This window comes from Ricinus communis, chromosome 8, assembly GCF_019578655.1.
Source record: "Ricinus communis isolate WT05 ecotype wild-type chromosome 8, ASM1957865v1, whole genome shotgun sequence".
Lineage (NCBI taxonomy): Eukaryota > Viridiplantae > Streptophyta > Magnoliopsida > Malpighiales > Euphorbiaceae > Ricinus > Ricinus communis.
Window position 1 is genome coordinate 11,147,387 of NC_063263.1, and position 22,130 is coordinate 11,169,516.

Consider the following 22,130-nt stretch of genomic DNA (forward strand, 5'->3'; position numbering starts at 1 on the left):
AAAATCTATATATTCTCAATGAAATAACCTGATTTGTAAAATTAAGAAGAACATATTACTTTCTAGATATGAATAAATAAATAAATTTTCTTTTTAAACAAAGACAACTTTATCACAAATTTTTTGAATCATGTGAAGTAATTTGTGATAAAAAAATTATTTTAAAATGAGATGCGATAATTCAAACTTCACTAGACTTAAAAAGAAAAAATTTAAAATAAATTGTGATACATATTAACTTGTTGGCACTAAAATTGAAAATAATCACACATCAATATGTCATTTCCTTCATCATTTACTTGATAATGATTCCTCAAAATTACATGTATAGGCAGAAATAAAACAATAATGTATATCTATCTCCTCTGGAAATTAAAGGACTTGATAGAAACACCAAAGGTAAATGCAAAGAGGAGCGCAAACCCAAGAATTACACCTGCAACTACTATTACAAAATCATGGTTGAAACCATAATAATCTTTTATAAATTCTTCAATTGTTTGCTTATCTTCAAGAACATTTTGCATGTCTCCAAATTGTGAAGCAATTAGTCCATATAAGGTCCATGATACTGGGCATGCCCAGTAGTACCATCTCCACCACACAGGCATCCTCTGTTATATTACACAAATCAGAGAAAATGGTAAAACAGAATTTAGTCAATATTGCCAAAAATGAAACAGAAACAGAAAAACTTAAGGCTCCATTTGTTTTGCAGATTTTTTTTTTTTTCTGAAAAATATTTTTCAGTTTTTCTGATAACCTGTCGGAAACCAAACATCAGAAACTATAATATTTTCCTTGTGACAAATTAAAAATGGAGCCTGAGGGTACTTGGATAATACTTACAGTTCGCGGGATTATAAATCCTGAAAAGAGATTCCATATTCCATAAAATGCTGAGGAAATAATGGCTGCAATTTGGTGATTAGGCGTCGCAGCAACACACATCATTCCAAACAAGGTGAAGTACAATAATGTGAAGAACATGAAGAACAGATACCAAAAGAACTTGGCAATAGACCAATCAAATCCAATCATTGCATATGTTATAGTACCATATACAACAGCTTGACAGAGTAGATAAGGAATCTCTACCAAAACCTGCAACAAAGTATTAGGTTTATTTAAAAAGACAGAACATAAAAATCCACACTGAGGAATTTCTTAAAGGTGGCATAAAGCTTATTACCTGTGCATAAGCATAAGGCATAGCTGAGTACATTCCGGCAGCTCGCTCTCTGTAGAAGACGGTTCTTTCAACAGCCACCACTGGTTGCACGGAGGCTGAATTTTGCACTCCGAGGAAAAGGACTGCTGCGTACATTGAACCCGCAGCATTAAATATGTCCTGTTGCTTAGACCTGCAAGAGAAACAGGTTAAATGTCTTTCAGAATGTGATTTTGTTTTCTTGGAACTGTTTTAGTTGTACTGCAATGGGACTTACCTTCTGCTACCAAGTTCCCAAAAAATTGTTCCAAACATCAAAGCTATAAAGCTCGTGAACAGAAATCTCACAGCAGTATACGGTGGATTCCTCCAGTATGACAAACGTTGTTTCCATAAGCAAGCCAAACATTGGGTGAAAAATGATTGCGAGTATTTTGTAGGGAAATAGAGGTCATTTAAACCAGGAGCAGGTATGCTTAATTCCTTTATCATTGCTTTGTTTCTCCTGTAATACATACAACAAATCATTGAAAAAGTTAAGAGCTATTTTGATTCAAGGCAAAAAGCATAACGAAAAGCCCTGGAGTTCATGGAGCAATGGGAGCAAAAGTGGCCCAAAGGGCATTAATGAAGTTTTTAGAGTTTTTGTCAGAGTTGGGCTTTTGGTGATTTCTGAGCCGAATTTCTTCATCTGAGGCTCCAGATTTTAATAATCTTTGGCAGACTCTGTTGCTTTCTAATACTATTTAGTTGAAATTTATCACTTGATAAATCTGTCAAGTTTGTTGACTTCTTTACCAACTTATCTTATTTGAGTTGGATTAGGATTTCTTAAATAAGTAGAAGAATTTAGTTTAATGAATGAATAATTTAGTTTATCATTAGAGAAATACCTGTAGAGTTCTGAATTTTTATAAATGTCACTGAAATCAATCCCCATAGCTAACTCTTGTGCAGTACTGGTGACTTCCAGCATCCAAGTTGCTGGGTTATAACCATCTTTGATTTTACTGACTCCTTCAATTCCCTAGGTAAAAAGAATGATAACTGAATTAGCACGAGTCTAATAAGAAAAGAAATTTAAGAAAAAAAAAAAAGGGTTTCTTAAGTTCTAGAATTTTTGTATTGCTACCTCAAAATATTTAATTAGATGGCAAGACTGGCGACCCAGTGGCCCGACATATATCTCTTCTCCTCCTCTCTTCATCAGGAAAAGCTGCAGTGCCATGATAAAGACATAACATGAAGTGATGAACAGTGAACCACAGCCAAGAAAGCACTGTTACTAGTGATCTTTAAAAAATTTAAAACATCACTGACCTCGTCGAAAGCTTCAAATATATCAATGCTTGGCTGATGAATTGTGCATACAACTGTTCTTCCTGTGTCCACAGTGTTCCTAACTGTTCTCATAACAATTGCAGCTGCTCTTGCATCTAGCCCTGAAGTTGGCTCATCCATGAATATAATAGAGGGGTTTGCTACTAGCTCAACTGCAATTGTAAGCCGTTTTCGCTGCTCTGTGGACAGACCATTCACTCCTGGCAACCCAACTAGAGCGTTTTTAATGGAATCCAGTTCCACAAGCTCCATGACTTCCTCAACAAACATCTGAGAAACAATGGAAAGAAAATGAGATGGCTGTCTGCAGATGAGATGGATTCATCTTTGCTGTGTACATTAACTGAGAACACAACTTCACAAACATTGTGAGCTGGACTGAACGGGTTAAGGTTGCTTTAAACGTTTCAAAAAGGATTAGCTGTAAGGTAGAAATGCTTTGCGAACTAGAATGAAAATGCATGTTTGGTAAAAGAAGAAGAAAGAAAGTTCCAAACACGAGGCAAGTTGAACGGAACAAGCACATAGGATTTATAGAATTCAAAACAAAATCCTGCAACTAAAGCCTAAAAAATATACCTTTCTGGTATCCGAGTCAACTTCCGAGGGCAGACGAAGCCAGGCTGAGTATATTAAAGATTCACGGACAGTGACATGTGGAGAATGGATGTCATTCTGCTCACAGTACCCTGAAATTCTGGCAAATGTTTCTTGGTTCTTTGGGTATCCCGAAATTCTGATGTCCCCCTCAATATATCCACCAGTTTTCCTACCAGCCAGCACATCCATCAGAGTGGTTTTACCGGCCCCACTAATGCCCATTAAAGCTGTGAGAACACCCGGCCTGAAAGCACCACTTACTCCCTTCAATAGCACCAATTTATCTTCAAGAACTCCCTGACTTCTCATTTCCTGTAGATTCCGGTTTAACAAGATCAGTTCTATCCGATCATTATGTCATATTAAAAGAGCCACTCTTTTTTATTTTTATTTTTCTGACTGCTGATACCTGTGGCATGTCAACCGAGTATATAACATCATCGAAGGTGATGGAACGTGGTTCAAATGGAAGAACCATTCCTTTCTTCTTGTTATGGTTCACCTCACTGATTTCACCATCACTACCTGCATGTAAATTGTAAATGAATTATAATCATAAGAACTTAATTAACAGGACTTAAAGCTCAAATATACATGATCATCGAGCTGTCTTACTTGTGGTTGATATATGACTACTTCCATAGTTTCTTAACTGAATGGATGCTCCAGTTTGATCAGCAGGCTCATTACTCTGAGAATCCTCAGATATAACAGCTTGACGTTTCTCAAAAGCTGCCCAAGATTATTCAATCAATGTTAACATGAACTCTGAATTTCTGAAATCATAAAATTGAGAAGGTAACAACACTCACGGTCAAGAAAAGTGAGAGCTAGGGCGAATAACAAGTTGAATACTAGCAAGAAACAAATCAATGCGCCTAGTCCAATCCAATACCAATATGCATATGGATAGAATCCGCGACTCTTCAACAGTTGAACTCCTAGCGATTCTGTCGAATTTGGAGGAATCTGTAATTTGTGGAACAAAATTCAGATACCAGTTGACTGCTAAGAGGCAAAATCACAATTGTAGAAATGAAAGTTTAAGTAGTTTACATGACTCCAGCTATTTCCAAGAAATTCATTAACAACAATAGCATTCTGCCCATACATCAATGGTGACAACCAGTAAGCCCATATCCACCATTTTTTTATCTCCTCTAAGGAATTAAACAAATAGAAGACGTTAAAATTAGTCCAAGCTTCCGTTTGGAAAGAGAATTGGTTTGTAACATACTGCTAAATGCTAATTATACCTCGTGACAGGACAAAGCCACCCAATGCAAAAAGTGTTAGCAGTGCAAAGGATCCAAAGGTGTTAGCAACAATCATGTTTCTTCCAGCTGCAGCAATGAATCGAAATAGTCCAGATGCCATCTGGTTAACAAATAAGAGCAGAAGATACTGCTTAAAGAACCTGCAGATACAATCGTTTTAGAACAACTTAATCAGAAAAAGAAAAAAAAAAATTGCTTCAGACAACTTAATCAACCCAGATCTTTCTTTCTCTTTTCATTGTTACCTTCCAATATTAGGATCAAATCCAATGGCATAATAATTGATGCAAACCCAGACACCAACTTCCACAAATGTGACAGGAATTTTAAGAAGCCATGTGGGAAGAGAATATGACCATGCAGGATAGAATAGGAGGTCCCTTTGTTTGTAAAAAACAGGAAGCTTTGCAATGGTCATGGATAGTTCTGCCATACCATTGAACATGATTATGGTCACAGTGTAGAACAAAGCACCCAAATAAACTCCTCCATCAGTCAAAGTTTCGCGGTCCATCTCAGTCCTCAGGAAGAGTGTGATTGCAATGGTTGCCATAATTATAAGCTAGTAGCGGAAAGGAAAAATAATATTAGAAAAGAAATGTGAATGCATATGCAAAACTGAAAATAAAAAACATAACAATAATAATAATAATAATAATAATAATAATAATAATAATAATAAATCAGGGAAATGCAAGTGCTGTGGATTTTTTTTACTTGGCTGAGCTTGAAGATGTAGAAAAATGAGTTTCTCTTCATGAGCAAGAACTCTCTTGAGATGCAAGCTTTAAGAAGCTCCCTCTTCCCTACACCATACTTTTTGGTTGCCAAAGCAGCTGGATGGCTCTTGGATTTATCAAATGGAATTGATAGCTCATCTCCAATTCTTCTTCCCACCTCATATGACTGGAGTGCCTCAGAAAATTCCTTGACTGTGATAAAACGATAAGGCTGATCTCTACGTGCCCAATACTGCTTCTGATCTTTCCTTGACGTTACCTGCAATTAATTGATTAATGTTGGAACTTTAAATATATGAATTTCTGAAAACCATATTCTGAAAATGAATAGATAAAGACTCTGATGAATTCATTACTTCCTGTAAGAAATCAGCCACGCCTTTGCGTTCAGGACACCTGAAGCCCATATATTCAAAGAAATCAAGTACTTGTTCCCGGGGACCTTGGTACACTATCTGGCCGTCTGACAGGAGAATAATGTCATCAAAGAGGTTATAAGTCTCCGGAGCTGGTTGAAGGAGGGAGATGACAGCAGTTCCATTAAGAATGTGAGTGGTTTGCTTCAGGCAGTTCACAATTTGGTAAGTCGTTGAACTGTCCAAGCCAGTAGAGATCTCATCCATAAATAGCGCCCTTGCCGGCCCAACCAGCATCTCACCTTTAATGATTATTTGAAATTTTCATGCACTTAGTTGAAAGTGCAAACAAAATCTGATTGCTATTTGGTTTTGGAGATGGACTTTTACCTGTTGTAACACGCTTCTTTTGTCCTCCAGAGATACCCCTTATCATTGCATTTCCTACCAAAGTATCTGCACAGATTTCCAATCCTAGTATCTGCAAATTTAAGAAAAAATGCCAATAACTATAAGCTAATCAAGAGACATTCCATTAGCAGTTTGAGAAAATCTTTCCAAGATATGAAAGCCGTTGCGATACCTTTAAAACATAATCCGTGACCACATTAGTCTCTTGACCTTCTGTTGCTGCAGCCTGTGACAGTAGCAATGTCAGAAAATTGCAGCTTAATCTAGAATATGCACTTTCAACTATGTTCTTATTGAATATGAACAAAAACACTAATTCAAATAGATGATTAAGATATTTAATATACATGGCAGTGATGAACGTAAAAGTACTATACGGAATATGGTTGGAAAATCCTGACAATTAGAATATTTGTTTGGTCAAATATCTTCTAAAGGAGTTCTTTAAGTCCTAATATCGAAATAACGAATGTTCTGTGCCTGTGGCCATCAGTTTGTGCCATTAATGGATTACCCTCTCACCTTCATAAAAACATCAATATCGGGATCAGGCTTAATATTTGCTGCTATTTCTCTTCTAGACAATTCGGCCAATAACTCTGCAAAATGCAAAAATTTGAACCACGGTCATGACTCAGTCAAGCAAGACCTCCACACTAGAGGGGAACAAAAAAGACAAGGTAAATCCATCTGACCATGTTGGCTTCCAACTCCTTGGCATCTTGCAGAAAAAGCCAAAGTTTCCTTCACAGTCAATTCGCCCATGTGTTCATCGTGTTGACTGATATATGCAGCAGTTCTCTGTGGTATGAATTCATTCATCTTGTAACCATTGTAAGTCACATTACCAGAAAACTGCAAGAGAAAACACATCGATTCAAGTTAAAGATTAGAACCAAAGATATGCACAGAAGTTAGAAACTAATTTTCATGGAAGGCATGAAGCAATAAGAACTGAGAACCTAAAACCACCTTTAGATTAGGGTCAAGCTTTCCAGCCAGTGCCAACAAAAGAGTGGTCTTTCCAGAACTTGGAGGACCCAAAAGCAAAGTCATTCTGCAGTAATACAATACCGAAATATTAGGAAAGACAGCAAACTGTTCGCTTCAGATTAGAGAAGCCCCTGAGCAATCGTATGTTCATAATTCCAATCATACTGGTCTCACCTTGATGGCTTGATGATTCCACTAACATCCTTAAGGATGGTAAATGGTCTCTTTCTACTTGGAAGAATATGAAGAAAATTCAAGAAACCCTTCAAAGTCCAAGAAGAAAAAGGTTAATTTGCAATAAGTACTTGACAAACTAAACAAAAACAAAATATTCCAATACTAACAACAAAAACTTTTTGTTAAAATTTGTTGTCAAGAAGAAGTATTCACCTCTATTATGCTAATAGAGAAGTTAACAAATGAAGGCAAGGCTCTGCCTCCTGATACAGCCTCTGCTTCAATATTTAGATGCTCGTATCTAACTTCAATTGTTGGAAGTTCAATACCAACTCTACAATACCAAGAAACAAGAAAAACAATTCTTTTGAGCATTTTCTTAGCAACCAAACAAACTAAAAAAGAAAACTAGTTAAAAAAACAAAAACAAAAGGAAAGAAAGAAAGAAGAAATCTTTTTCACCTATCAATACGGTTCTTGAGTTTCAACAAGAACTTCTCATTATCTTCTTCAGCCACTTTAACCAATCTCTCTATCAGAGTTTTCTTTTCTTGAAGTCCAAGATTATCAATGTCAATCTCACTAAAAACACCTTGAGATGCACTAAGCAATATACCTTTCCTCAAACGATCATAAGTAGGTAATTTTTCAAGTGCGGCCCATTTTAGAGCTTCTTCATCATCATCTTCTCTTCCAGATCTTGAAAAAACATCACTGTTGCTTCTCCATCCTACAAAACTCCCTCTTCTTAAGCTACTACTAGCTCTATAAATTTCACTGCCCTCCATGTTGATAATGGATTTGTAGCAATTCCAATATCAAGAACCAAGCACAACTAAACCCTGTGCTTGCACTAATCTTCCCTGAACTTGTTTATCTGTATAAAGTGCTCAAGATTCTTGGTCATCAGGAATGTGACTCAACAGGTATTTGTAAGGATTAGGAAAATGCAATGCAATTGGACTTCTTCTGAAGTTATGAAATGTCAAGAACTATGGATTCTTTATTATAAGGAAGTTGAAGTTGTAGTCAGAGACACTTTTTTAAAGGGAAATACTGATTGAGGTCGATGGACGCTACCTACCTCAAAATGCAAGAAACCGTCGCAATTGTTTACTAAAGTATAATGAGTAATGATGCTCAGAAAAATCCAATTTTTATTAAAAGAAAAATCATATTCCATGAATTAATATAAATATAATGCAATGGTGTGCGATGGGTCAGTACCCTGATTTTCTTTTTGATAAAATCAGTCATCATATTCCGAATTGAAATTTAGTCGTAAGTTTGATTTATTCTCCTCCATAAAAACTTCAACTCTGTTCCTTTCAAGCTAAATTTGATCAATATTATGAAATTAATTCAATTGACCACAAAATATTGACTGTTAAACGTATTATTAACAATAACAGAAGTCTGAAAAGGCCATCGTTTAAAAACTTATTTCTTGCTACATCCCTCGACTTTTCAAACTTACATAAGATTATTCCTTGTAATTTGATTTATTATACCAATTCAAATGGTAAGGGTTGTAAAAAGATAGTTTTTTTTTCTGAAATAAAATATTATTATTGACCAAAATATTGAGGAGTGTGTTAAAAAGTTTCAATCTCCATGGAATCTGGGGATGAACATGTGCCACCTTTAATATATAAGCGTTTTTAAATTGGAAAAATCTTCATCCCACTGCAGCTTTACTGAGAGGATAATATTTAATCTTCCCATGACTAATCTCAAAACTCTTATCTTATTTAATTAATTTTCATCTTGTTTTTTTTTTTTTTTACCTTTTATTTTATTTTAAGCGATGTTCCATTATATATATATGAACTGGAGGTTATATAAGAGATGTTCCATTATACCAAAATATTTGGTAAAAATAAAAAAGGAAAAAATTGGTTGGGAATATGATTGCATAGGTTTGAATGGCTAAATCAAAGTTTTCTGACCATATAAATGGCAGCTTGCTGTGTGATAGGCTGGGTTATTAAATTTTAGAGCTGCAAATAAGGCAACCAGCTTAATTTCCAAAATTCTCATTTCCGTAATGATTAACTAATTCAGATACAATTTCTTCCTTAAAAGACTAGACTATAATCAGTCGGACTCTGAGAATTTTGAATCTGAGCTTGGCCCGGATTCTTTTTATTATTATTATTATTGTTATACAATAAATTTATATTTTATATTTTATATTTTAGAAAATATATATTGATTTATTTGAATAAAAATAAAAATATACCGAACTAGGCCGGATTCAGTTATTATTTTTCCTCAAATAATAAATTTGTTAAAAACACAATGTTCTTTACGAAAACTAAAAGAATTTTTTGTGCCACGTACTATGAATTTTTAATTTATTATGAGATTTTATTTTAAATTTTAAATTTTTTGAAAGAATTTGAGTTAATTACTAATTATAAGAATTCTTTTTTAAAAAATAAAGTAGGCCAAACTCGGTGATAATGCTATTATTTAGAAAATTAAAACTAATAAAGTTACTAATGTTAGTTTTAATATATTGATATTATAAATTAATTAGTCGAGTACTCGTAGCATTACATAACTATTATTATTATTTCGATTATAAAATTAAATTAATAGATATAATTTTATAAAAATTTAATATTTATTATTAATTTAGAATAATTAAAAAATAATAGCAAACTAATTATCTTTAAATGTTTTTAATTTTTTAAAATTTTAAGATTTTATTAGTGAAATAAAATAAAAATTATTTTAAAAATATTTATTAATTAACTTTAGTATCATATAATTTGATACTATAATTAATGCTACTGTTTTTAGGATTAAAAATTTATTATATAATCAAAATTTATTTATTATTCAATATAATATTAAAAATATAATTTAAGATGTTTTCTAGAATTAGAATTATAATCTAATAAAATAATTATTTCTTTTAGTTAATATAATATTAATATTAATTTTTTAAGGATAGAATTGGTATTATTGTCTTATTAGAAAACTGTTTATTAGTTAATATAATATTAAAATATAATAAAAAATACTATTTTTTAAAATTAGAGTAAGTATTTAATTATGAATATAATTTATTAATAGAAAAATTTAAAAATTACATATAATATTGAATTCTATATGTCAAAAGAAAAATTTTATGTGTCAAAACTAAACATACATGTAAAAAATTTAGATTTTAAAAATTAATATATATATATATATATATATATAAATTTTAAAAAAAATAATTTTTGCTCAGTTTTAAATTAGTAAAAATATTTTAAAGTTTTCAAACTGTAATATATATGAAATCTTTATAATGGAGAGGTCTTAAGCGGTTAATTTAAACAGTAAGAAAAATAATGAAAATTTCTTAAAAGATATTATGAATTGCAGTAATGTTATTAATTATTGTAAATTATAATAATGAGAATTAAATAGTAAAATATCAGTTTGTTAAATAAGTGCCTCATATTGTTGACCAAATATCTGTAACTATTCCAGTCTCGTTCAAACACGGAATGCCACAAGAAATCGAAGTCAACCAAACCAAAATTCTCTTAAAACAATGGGATAATAAAGCCATAGTTTAAAATACAAGATCCTCATTCGTCAATCTTTTCGTTATCAGTGTTTTGTTTTGGTTACTTCACATTTTCATTTTTTTTAATTCCATATAATCAATAATTAATTTAAACGGATAAATGCAAACAATAGGATATAACCATACACCACTTGAAAATATTATTCCCTTTTTAAACTTTTATATTTTTAATACAATATTTTTATTTATTTTATTATTGTATTAAAATAAAATATATAATTAATTTTTTATAATTAAATATATTAATAATTTTTTAAATTATAATTTGATGGCTAAATAATAAAATTAATAATTATTGACTTTGAACTCATATTATTAAATACGAATAATATGATAATGATGACTAATCAGAGTAAAAATAATTATTTTTATAAATTAAAATTTTTAACAGTAAAATATTTTTTTATTATATTTTTTAATCACGTATTTTTTTTTTATAAAGCTATTCTTTTATGATTATGTAAATAAACTTTATGTGTTTTCACAAAAAAAGAAACACTAATTTTATAATATATTTAGACATTGATTTTGATCTAATGGAATGATGTCCTTAATTATAAATTATTAATATTTTTATCTTGTCCATCTATATTATTTATTTAAATATCTTGCATGTTAATATATAATTTATACCGTTAAGAAAACAAAAATTGAAGGTGAAAGCGACTATAAAAACGCATTAGAAATGACGACTCATTCAAATGGTTATAATCATTCAGAATAAATTCATTACAATTGGACAATTTGTCCCTGCAAAACGTTGAATTGGAAAAATGGACGGCTCTCTTCTCTCTGACCATAACATTGTCACTATCATTATCCATTTTTGCGTCTTAAATTCTCTTACTTCCCACCAAAATTGAAACTAAGATTCGATATTTTAGGATTTTGTAATAGTGGATACAGCCGATTTTCCATATTCAATACTTGATAAAAATGTTTATATATACTATTTCTATGATATAAATTGTTAAATAACTTTTTTTTTTATTTTATGTATTTAACTTATTATTATATAAAGAAAAACTTGTATTTTTATAGCCCAATTGGTTCTCAAATTCATGATTTTTAGAATTAAACTATATATAAGATTGCATCTATTAAATGAGTATGAATTAGCTTTCACCTATTGCACTACTCATTTAGCTATTCAGAGCAAAGTGTCACAACTTGATAAAGACATATTTTGTCTTTCCTTTAAATATTAAACATATATTTTCAATAACGTCGGATTAGGCTCAATACTTGTGATATGAGGAGACTAGATTGGGGACCTAAATGGTGATCCACTCTAAACACCGTTTAATCTACAAATACGGATCATTGATGAACCATTTCCTAATTAAAGAAGCAACCAAGTTGAACAAAAAGTTAAGTGATCTAGAAGCACTATATTAAAATCCCAACATATAGTTTTTAAATCTACTTTGCTAACATGTCTCTGCATGTGTATTAATTTATTTTCTATGTTACATTCATTCACATCTAATTAATCAAGAAGTTGACTCTGCTCAATTTATTTTATTTATTTGGACCGTAGCTAAATGTGGATCTAAGTTTGTGTTAATCTTGTAAGTGAATTTCCACCAGTAGTTATCAAATCAAAATTGGTTTCACTTTGCTTTTTCTGACAACTATTACATAAGTTTTTCACGATCAGTTATGTTGAGATGTAACTTCAGTTATATGGTGAACAAGATACTAATCTTATAATAATAGTGACAACTAATTTTATGAAAAACATATATCAAATAAGAAAAAAGCCAAAAATAGAGAAGAAAAAGTGATGAGTAATGCTTAATGTACATTAGTTCTAGATTACAGCTTTAATAAGAGAAAAAATTAATACAAAAAAAAAAAACTCAAATAGAGAGAGTCTTCTTAAATTACTCTTCTTAGAAATATTTTAATTTCCAATACTATTATACTATTTTATTAAATTAATATATTTTTACAATATATGTAAATTTTTAATTTTTTAATAATATATTAAATTTATTTATTATTAGCTATAAAAGTAATTAGTATAAATTTTATAAGTTATAAATCAGTTTATTTTTAGATGAATATACTATGATATAAAGATTTTATCATTAAATCTTAATACTATACAAATTTATAATCTTAAATATATATATATATAGTTTATGTTCACATAAGTAAAAAAACTAGTTGTTCCTAAATAGAGAAATACTTGTAACTCAATCTCATATGGCATTTGGGAAAGTATAAAAGAAGTAGAAATTCTTTTATAGATGCCACAAAACATAAAATAATTAAAAAAATATCTACAAAAATTTTTAACAATAAAAATATTCAAAAATGAGATTTTATTTACAAAAATATCTTAAAACAAAATTTTATTTATAAAAATACTCTAAACGGAATTTTATTTATAAAAGCACCCATTTTGGTTTTTTCATATAAAAATATAATACTTTAAAAAAAAAGTGTATATGTTCAATGTATTTTGATAGATAATGAATTTAAAACACGTTAATTTTTATGAAATATTGTTGCATTTTGTTTGATTTTGTGATATTAATAATGAGTAAATAAATAAATAAATTTAAAAGATATTTTTCTAATTTAAAGGTTTGGAGACGTTTTGAAAATATCATATTCAAAAAATTACATAAATTACTACAAGGTAAAAAAAGTATATATTCAATACATATTGAAGAGAAAAAAATGTCTAGTATACTTTTGACGTAAATAACAACAAAATGTATATGTTTAATAAAAAATAATATACATTAAATATATGTTAGGTATCTCAACCTTTTCTAAAATAAAATAAAATGTAAACTTAAAAAAAAATATATGTTGCCAAATAATGGGTATATTTTAAATATTTAAAACTTTTAAAATGAAACAAAATTCAATTTAAATGTTACTAACATATAGTATACGTTTGGTATTCATAAAGTATCTGAAATTAATTTTAGAAAGAAAAAAAAATATAAAAAAGTGAAGAATGGATATTTTTGAAAATAAAAGTTAAAAAATTTTAGATAATTTTATAATTATTTTTAAAAAAATTGGTAAATGGTGAAACTTTCTCGAAAAATAATATGCTTACGGCTTTCAATGTTTTAGTAGTTAAGGGTTGAGCCGTAAGCCCATGAAATCAACCCAATATTATATTGTTGACTAAACCCAGTCCAAGAAAGAACCTTCAGTTTTCCAGCCTGGCTTGCCAATAAACTTGAGCTCTTCATTGTAGTAATGTAAATGGATGTTTTTATCATATAAAATAAATAAAAGAGAATGTAATTATACAATCTTGGACTTACAGAAAGCTTTGCAGCTTGTAACTTGCAAAGCAAGTAGACAAAGCCTTTCAGAGTTGATACAGTAACGGATACATGGTACTTTGAAGAATCAGAAACAAATAAATATATATATAGGGTAAGAAAAATATACATGAACTTGAACATACTATATAGTTGCTCAATCTTCACTAGTGCCTCATTTTTGTAGACGAACAAAACCTTATGAATATCCTATTCTTACGTTATGAACACTACCGCCTCTGGAAGTTGAAGGCCTTGATGGAAACAGCGAAAATAAATGCAAAACCTATGGTGATTCCAACAATTACAGCTGCAGTTACTCCAAGAAAATCATGCTTCATGCCATAGAACTCCTCCACATATTCTTCGACTGTTTGACCATCGCTTCCAATTAGGGTCTTTACGTCTCCGTATTGTGATGCAATCAGTCCGTACAGGGTCCATGAGATGGGGCATCCCCAGTAGTACCATCTCCACCACACAGGCAACCGCTGTATGAACAGAGTTTAAAAGTTAGTCAGACTGATGAGTGTAGGATAGCAGAAAACAATGGAGGTTGAAGGAGACTTACAGTTCGCGGAACGATGAATCCTGCAAACACATTCCATATTGAGTAGAATGCTGATGAGACTATGGATGCAATGTGGTGGTTTGGGGTAAAGGCCACAGCCATCATTCCGTAGAAGGTGAAGTACATCAATGTGAAGTACAAGAAGAATAAATACCACAAGAACTTGGCAGCGTCCCATTCGAATCCGATCATTGCGTATGTTATAATACTGTACGCAGCAGATTGAACAAAAATGTACGGAACCTCGATCAGGGCCTGCAAAGAAAAGAGTAAATTAGGATAAACAGAAGATGCATTATATGAATTTGACTATATATAAATAACATTTTGGAAGTTGTTAGTTACCTGAGCGTATGCATAAGGCATCGCAGAATACATTCCAGCAGCTCTCTCTCGGTAAAAGACGGTCCTTTCAACGGCAACAACAGGCTGCACAGATGATGAATTTTGCACCCCAAGGAAGAGAACAGCTGCGTACATTGAACCCATTGCATTGGTAAGATCTTGTGGCTCGCTCCTGCAGTTAAAGAAATTTGGATTCAGATAAGGAGGCAGGAATTAAAACAGTTTAGATTGTTTTGGTGCTCTCAAGTGACTTACGTTTTGGAGCCAAGGTCCCAGAAAATTGTTCCGAACATCAAAGCAATAAAGGTTGTGAACCAAAATCTGACTGCAGTGTAGGGCGGATTCCTCCAATATGACCAATATTGCTTCCATAAGCAAGCCATACATTGGGTTAAGAAAGACTGTGAGTACTGTGTAGGGAAATAGAGGTCCTTTGTACCAGGAGCAGGCTTGCTTAATTCCTGAATCATAGCCTTGTTTCTCCTGAAACATAAACCACACATCAGCAGAAAATTTCAACAACAGTATGTGCTTTATGTATTTGCTGTCAGAACCTATTGGCACAAAGGTACAAGACTTCTCAGTTTAACTAATCAATCATTTAGGTTACAAGAAAATACTTTACCTGTAAAGGTCTGAATTCCTGTAAAGGTTAGCAAAATCAACACCCAAAGTCAATTCTTGAGCAGAACTGGTAACTTCCAACATCCATGTTGCTGGATTATAACCATCTGTAACTTTACTGACTCCTTCAAGACCCTGGACAAAAACAATGATAGGATGTATTAGTATGAATGTAATATGAATAATTTTGCGTCATTTTCTTTTTTATTATCCATGTCATCAAATGTACCTCAAAGTAGTTAATCAGATGGCAAGAATGGCGACCCAATGGCCCGACGTATATCTCTTCTCCTCCTCTCTTCATCAGGAATAGCTGCAATGACATAACGAATACATTATATCTAAATCTGGTGTTGAATCTACAACAAAAAGCATCACTTTTTGTGATCTTCCAAATGTTTTTACCTCATCAAAAGCTTCGAATATGTCAATACTTGGCTGATGGATGGTACAGACAACTGTTCTTCCTGTGTCCACAGTATTCCTGACTGTTCTCATAACAATTGCAGCAGCTCTTGCATCTAGCCCTGAAGTTGGCTCATCCATAAAAATAATTGAGGGGTTAGCCACCAACTCAACTGCTATGGTCAACCTCTTCCTCTGCTCTGTAGAAAGACCATTCACACCGGGCAACCCAACTAGTGAATTTCTCTGTGCATTCAGCTCCACAAGGTCAATGACCTCCTCAACAAACATCTGCAACAAAATTTCGAAATAATAAGTTAATTGGGTGTGGCAGAACCAGAAGTTCCTCTCTTAATGAGTATAGACAGATGAAATAAACTAGAACGGTTTTGGGCATAGTTATTAACTAGAATCCACTTCACAAGCATTATCAACCACAAAGAACAGGTTGCTCTAAACTTGAGAATAAGGATTGACTACAAGGTTAAGATCAACTAAGCAATGCAAAATTAATTTGATTGAACTTCCCCTAGATGGTAAGTAAACTGAAATGAATAGGCATAGAGTTTGATGAATTTCAAAAAATACAGACTTGCAAAATGCATTATGCTTACTTTTCTGGTGTCAGAGTCGACTTCAGCGGGTAGACGAAGCCAAGCTGAGTAGACTAAGGATTCATACACAGTAACATGTGGAGAGTGGATGTCGTTCTGCTCACAATATCCTGAAATTCTAGCAAAGGTTTCTTGCTTCTTTGGATACCCAGAAATTGTGATGTTACCCTCTATATATCCTCCAGTTTTTCTACCAGCCAACACATCCATCAAAGTGGTTTTCCCAGCACCACTAACACCCATCAATGCGGTCAAAACACCAGGCCTGAAAGCGCCACTTACACCCTTCAAAAGCACCAATTTATCTTCAAGGACTCCCTGATTTCTCATTTCCTGCAAAGTTCGATTTAACAAGATGAGGTCCATTTATTCTTAGCCACACCAGATTGACACTGAAAGAAGATATATTTCCCATTTTGTAACATTTGATACCTGTGGCATGTCAACAGAGTATATAACATTATCAAAGGTGAGGGAATGTGGTTCAAATGGAAGAACCATTCCCTTTTTCTTGCTTTGGTTTGCCTCATCATGTCTGCTTGTTCCACTCTCTGCAAGTAAATTAATTTAGTTAAATTGGAAAGTAATAGGAAGAACATATGAAATGACTTGTTGGACAGTTACCTGTATTACTTCTACGACTACTTTCAACTTGTGATAGCTGAATGGCTCCTCCAGTTACGTCACTTGATTCATGATCATCAGCTATAACAGCAGTTGGCTTCTCGAATGCTGCAAAAGGTCAATGGCGGAATATTAAGAAATCCCTTATTTTCAAAGATCATGAAATTTATATAGTTTTAATACTTACAGCCCAAGACAGTGAGAGCTATGGTGTAAAGGATGTTGAACAGGACCATATATCCAGCTGATGCAATTACTCCTAACCAATACCATTTTGATTCTGTGAAGAAACCACGACTGCTCAAAACTTGAACTCCTAGTGAATCATTGGAGGTTGAGTTTGCTGGAAGCTGTAAATTTGTAAAATCAGTTCAAGTCTCAGTTGTCTATGGAGATGCAAATGCGAAAACATAGACATGGCTAGTTCAAGAAAATTACATGACTCCAACTGTGGCCAAGAAACTCATTAACTAGGATAGCATTTTGCCCATACATCAGTGGTGATACCCAGAAACCCCATATCCACCATTTCTTAATGTCCTCTGTCATATAACCAGAATAAGAAAAATACAAGTAAGTATTTCAGATTTCCTTTTAGAAAGATTCAATCTCTAAAGCACACTTGTAGACAAAGCATACCTCTTGACAGGACAAAGCCGCCCAATGCAAAAAGTGTGAGCAGTGCAAATGACCCAAAGGTATTGGCAATAATCATGTTCCTTCCAACTGATGCGATAAATCGGAAGAGACCAGACGCCATTTGGTTAACAAGTAACAGCAAAAAGAACTGTCTGAAAAGCCTGCAGAAAACACATCACAATAATTAATATATTAGTTGGATTAGAGCAGAGAAATTAACTTTAAGACATGAAGTTATTTTTCATTTTCCTCACCTTTCAACATTAGGATCAAATCCCATGACATAATAAGTGATGAACACCCAAACACCAACTTCCAAAAATGTAATTGGAATTTTAAGGATCCATGAGGGAATAGAATATGCCCATGGAGGAAAGAATAGAAGGTCCCTTTGCTTGTAAAACACAGGAAGCTTTGCGATGGTCATGGATAACTCTGACATACCATTAAACATGACCGTGATCAAGGAGAAGAACAAAGCACCTGTGTAGATATTCCCATCAGTGACAGTGTCCTTGCTCATCTCAGTCCTCAGAAAGACAGTAGTACCAATGAATGCCATCACTAGAAGCTGGTAACAGAAAGAGAAAGAAAAGAAAAAAAGAAAACTCATTACAAAAATACAGAATATGAGAAATGGATTAAAAGAATGTAAATTTTGTTGATAGTTACTTGGCATAGCTTGAAGATGAACACAAATGAGTTCCTTTTCATGAGTAAGTATTCTCTTGCAAAGCATGCTTTAAAGAGCTCCATCTTTCCAACACCATAGCGTTTGGTTGACAAAGCAGCTGGATGACTCTTGGTTTTATCATATGGTGTTGAAAGCTCTTCTCCAATTCTTCGTCCCAAGTCATATGATTGAAAAGTCTCAGCAAATTCCTTCACTGGGACATACGTGTAAGGCTGTTCTTTACGTGCCCAATACTGCTGTTGATCTTTCTTAGATGTCACCTGCAATTGATTCATTATTTATTAAGATTAATGAACTTCACATGTAATGCTCTCTCCTTAAAGACCACCTTATTGTAATAACATTACTATTACTACTTACTTCTTGCAAGAAGTCAGCAACGCCTTTTCTTTCAGGACACTTGAAGCCCATATATTCAAAAAAGTCAAGAACATGTTCACGAGGACCCTGATATACAATCTGGCCGTCCGAGATTAGAATAATGTCATCGAAGAGGTTATAAGTCTCCGGTGCAGGCTGAAGGAGGGAGATGACAGCAGTTCCATTAAGAATGTGAATGGACTGCCTTAGTGAGTTCACAATTTGGTAAGTTGTTGAGCTGTCCAGGCCAGTAGAAATCTCATCCATAAACAAGGCCTTTGCAGGTCCAACCAGCATTTCTCCTGCAATTGTATTGTCGAAGATATTCATACACAGAATTCAAGGTTCTTCGATGCTAGAAATAGACTATTGGAGGGTTTTTTCTTTTTACCTGTTGTAACACGCTTCTTTTGCCCTCCAGAGATACCCCTTATCATTTCATTCCCTACCAGAGTATCTGCACAGACCTCCAATCCTAGAATCTGCAAAATTTCAAGAGATAAAGACATTAAACAACCTATGGGGTATTGTATATGTAGTTATTGATGATCTTTCATGATTTGAAAATACTACCTTTAAGACGTAATCTGTGACCACGCTGGTCTCCTGACCTTCTGTTGCTGCTGCCTATAACAAGACACAAAAAAATGGAAATCAATTGCTGTAAATTGCAACTTGTTCTACCACAGAAATCCTAATTAAGGTTAAACATTAAAGCAAATTATCACTGAAAATTGATAAAGAAAAAATCTCCATTAATATGGCAAATGCAAAAATGAAAACCGGTTGTAATCTGTCTTTTGGTTTGGATGAATATTATCATGCACTAGACAGATTCCCAATTCAATCGTGCCATTATTACACCAGAAATCTATCTCGAATGAGGAATATGATAGCTCTGAAACAGGTTTTAATATCCTTGTCATATCAGAAGAAAGTATAAATTGGGTCTCTTTTACCAACTCTTTTCATTAATAATATATCCTTTGTTACCTTCATGAAGACATCAATATCAGGATCAGGCTTAATGTTGGCTGCTTTTTCTCTTCTTGACAACTCTGCTAACATTTCTGGAACCACAAAGATTTCAACTTGTCATGTTTAGTTTTTACACAAGTCACCTGAACAGAAAATACAAAGATCAGGCTAGTGATCTAACCATGCTGGGTTCCAACTCCTTGGCATCTGGCAGAAAATGCCAAAGTTTCCTTCACAGTCATTTCTCCTATGTGGAGATCATGTTGACTGATATAGGCTGCTGTTCTCTGCGGTATAAACTCATTCATTGCATGACCATTATAGGTAACATTACCGGAAAACTGCAAGACAAATTTAAACATCATGATTCAAATATGAAACATTAAAAGCTAAAAATCTAATTATTAAAGATATAAATTCAAAGATGCAAGAATGTCTATCACTACCTTTAGATTCGGATCAAGCTTTCCAGCCAACGCCAACAAGAGTGTGGTCTTTCCAGAACTTGGAGGACCCAAAAGCAAAGTCATTCTGAAATATATGCATATGCCAAAAAGATTAAGAATGGTTGCAAAACATTTCAGTTAATAAAATCAGGAAAGGCTAAAAGAACAAGATGTTCAGAACATGATCGATCGTCTCACCTTCGTGGCTTGATGACTCCATTTACATCCTTAAGGATGGTCAATGGTCTCTTTCTGTTTGGAAGGACATGTAGAGCATTCAATATACCCTTTAAAATCAACGGAAATTGAAACAAAGTTAGCATATAAGAATAGCAGAACAAACTAAACAGCAAGAGTTATCATAACTTAGTCTAAAGTCTAATTATGTACACCATATGCAAGTACTTTACCTCTATAGCACTAATAGAGAAGTTAGCGAATGTAGGCAAACCGCTGGTTCCTACAAAAGCCTGTGCTTCAACATTTAGACGCTCAAATCGGACTTCAATTGTTGGAATCTCAATTCCCACCCTAAAACTCCAACAAAAAAACATTATTCAGATATCAGAAATAAGGCACATGATCTCTAATAACTTCAACAACCAAAACAGAGTCCTCTGCTTGGAAATGAAATAAATAAGCACCCATCATTCCCATTTCTTATACAATCAATTCTTCATGTTGTTTTAATATTTCATACATCTTCCAGACCAATGAGCTACGAAAACATAAAGGAAGCAAAACGATAAACCAAAAGGGAAAACACCAAGAAAAATAATGATTTACCTATCAAGACGATTCTTGAGCTTCAACAAGAACTTCTCATTATCTTCTTCAGCGACTTTGACCAACCTCTCAAGCAGAGTTTTCCTTTCTTCAAATCCAAGATTGTCAACATCGATCTCATTAGCACCACCCTTTGATACACTGACCAGTATACCTTTCCTTAAACGATCATAAGTAGGTAACTTCTCAAGTGCAGCCCATCTTAGAGCTTCTTCATCGTCTTCTTCTCTTGAAGATCTTGAAAAAACGTCAACTCCACTGTTTCTATATATTGAAGAACTCCCTCTTCGTAAGCTATTACTTGCTCTGAAAATATCACCGTCCATGATTATGGACAACTTTTTCTATTACTTCACTTCAACTATAAAGAAAAACAATCAAAACCCACTTCGTTTCTTGTTGCTTTTCTTGGAACTTATAGAACAGATTTATTTTTTTAAAAGAAAAGCAAAAAAGAATGAAGAAATCCCAAGTTTTAGAGTTCTTGAGCTAAAATACACACAAATGTATGAAATGGGTTTCTTTCTGTGTCTGTAAAAAGATGGTGAAGAAATGGAGGTCTTTATAAAGGTAAGGTATAAAAAGGACTGGCGGCTTTTGAACGTTCAAACATGGTGTAATTTCCATGAAGCTTTTGAAAAATAAAATCAAGAGAAAAAATAAACATAAAAGAAAGTAAATCAATAAATTGTTTTCTTTAACATTATATTGACCAAAACCTACACAAAGAAAAGTCAGTTCCACGTCTCGGAGTCTCCACGCTACATGGGATCACAGTACTTGCGGCCTAGAAAAGTTTCTTTTTCTTCTTCTTCTTCTTCTTTTTATTTATTTATTTTTCTTTTTCTGATAGGTGGCTGTGATCATTGAGACAGTTGCATTTGGATAATATTTTTTTAATTCTAATAATTACATAATTGTTTAATAATCTTAAATACGTCAGGAAGGATGGCTAGCGAATGTGTCTTATTTTATACTAAAACGTCTTCGTTTGGGTTCCCATCCTTTCCTTTTTTTTTAGATTTTAAGTTTTGCTATAAAGCAAAACAACAAAAATATGATATTATTTTTGTATAGAAAGAATTTTAATTTATTT

At 32.8% G+C, this 22,130-nt stretch overlaps 2 protein-coding genes across 2 annotated transcripts; both read right to left on the reverse strand.

The window, feature by feature from the left end:
• Nucleotides 1–254: 254 nt before the first annotated feature.
• Nucleotides 255–8,144, reverse strand: LOC8280313 (pleiotropic drug resistance protein 1). Its single transcript, XM_002527284.4, has 24 exons — nt 7,529–8,144; nt 7,280–7,400; nt 7,064–7,152; nt 6,869–6,953; nt 6,592–6,751; nt 6,419–6,495; nt 6,069–6,122; nt 5,876–5,966; nt 5,486–5,787; nt 5,107–5,388; nt 4,635–4,951; nt 4,369–4,529; nt 4,169–4,272; nt 3,925–4,081; nt 3,728–3,844; nt 3,522–3,637; nt 3,092–3,424; nt 2,492–2,782; nt 2,304–2,387; nt 2,065–2,198; nt 1,449–1,676; nt 1,193–1,364; nt 850–1,104; nt 255–614 (listed from the first exon to the last, which is right to left on the reverse strand). The coding sequence occupies exons 1-24, from the start codon at nt 7,852–7,854 to the stop codon at nt 357–359; spliced, it is 4,314 nt and encodes a 1,437-aa protein (XP_002527330.2). The 5' UTR covers nt 7,855–8,144; the 3' UTR covers nt 255–356.
• Nucleotides 8,145–13,872: 5,728 nt separating this feature from the next.
• On the reverse strand, nt 13,873–21,796 carry LOC8280312 (pleiotropic drug resistance protein 1). Its single transcript, XM_015724267.3, has 24 exons — nt 21,035–21,796; nt 20,659–20,779; nt 20,447–20,535; nt 20,249–20,333; nt 19,984–20,143; nt 19,818–19,894; nt 19,398–19,451; nt 19,216–19,306; nt 18,825–19,126; nt 18,443–18,724; nt 18,025–18,341; nt 17,771–17,931; nt 17,570–17,673; nt 17,319–17,481; nt 17,132–17,239; nt 16,940–17,058; nt 16,508–16,840; nt 15,894–16,184; nt 15,718–15,801; nt 15,490–15,623; nt 15,120–15,347; nt 14,865–15,036; nt 14,520–14,774; nt 13,873–14,439 (listed from the first exon to the last, which is right to left on the reverse strand). The coding sequence occupies exons 1-24, from the start codon at nt 21,358–21,360 to the stop codon at nt 14,179–14,181; spliced, it is 4,317 nt and encodes a 1,438-aa protein (XP_015579753.1). The 5' UTR covers nt 21,361–21,796; the 3' UTR covers nt 13,873–14,178.
• Nucleotides 21,797–22,130: the final 334 nt, after the last annotated feature.

Coding starts and splice junctions, on each gene's coding strand:
- LOC8280313 (XM_002527284.4), bottom strand. CDS start 7,854: ATGGAGGGCAGTGAAATTTATAGAGCTAGTAGTAGCTTAAGAAGAGGG. Junction 7,153..7,279: donor TCTCTATTAGCATAATAGAG/GTGAATACTTCT, acceptor TGGACTTTGAAG/GGTTTCTTGAATTTTCTTCA. Junction 4,530..4,634: donor TTTGATCCTAATATTGGAAG/GTAACAATGAAA, acceptor TTGTATCTGCAG/GTTCTTTAAGCAGTATCTTC.
- LOC8280312 (XM_015724267.3), bottom strand. CDS start 21,360: ATGGACGGTGATATTTTCAGAGCAAGTAATAGCTTACGAAGAGGGAGT. Junction 17,932..18,024: donor TTTGATCCTAATGTTGAAAG/GTGAGGAAAATG, acceptor TGTTTTCTGCAG/GCTTTTCAGACAGTTCTTTT. Junction 16,841..16,939: donor ACTCTGTTGACATGCCACAG/GTATCAAATGTT, acceptor CGAACTTTGCAG/GAAATGAGAAATCAGGGAGT.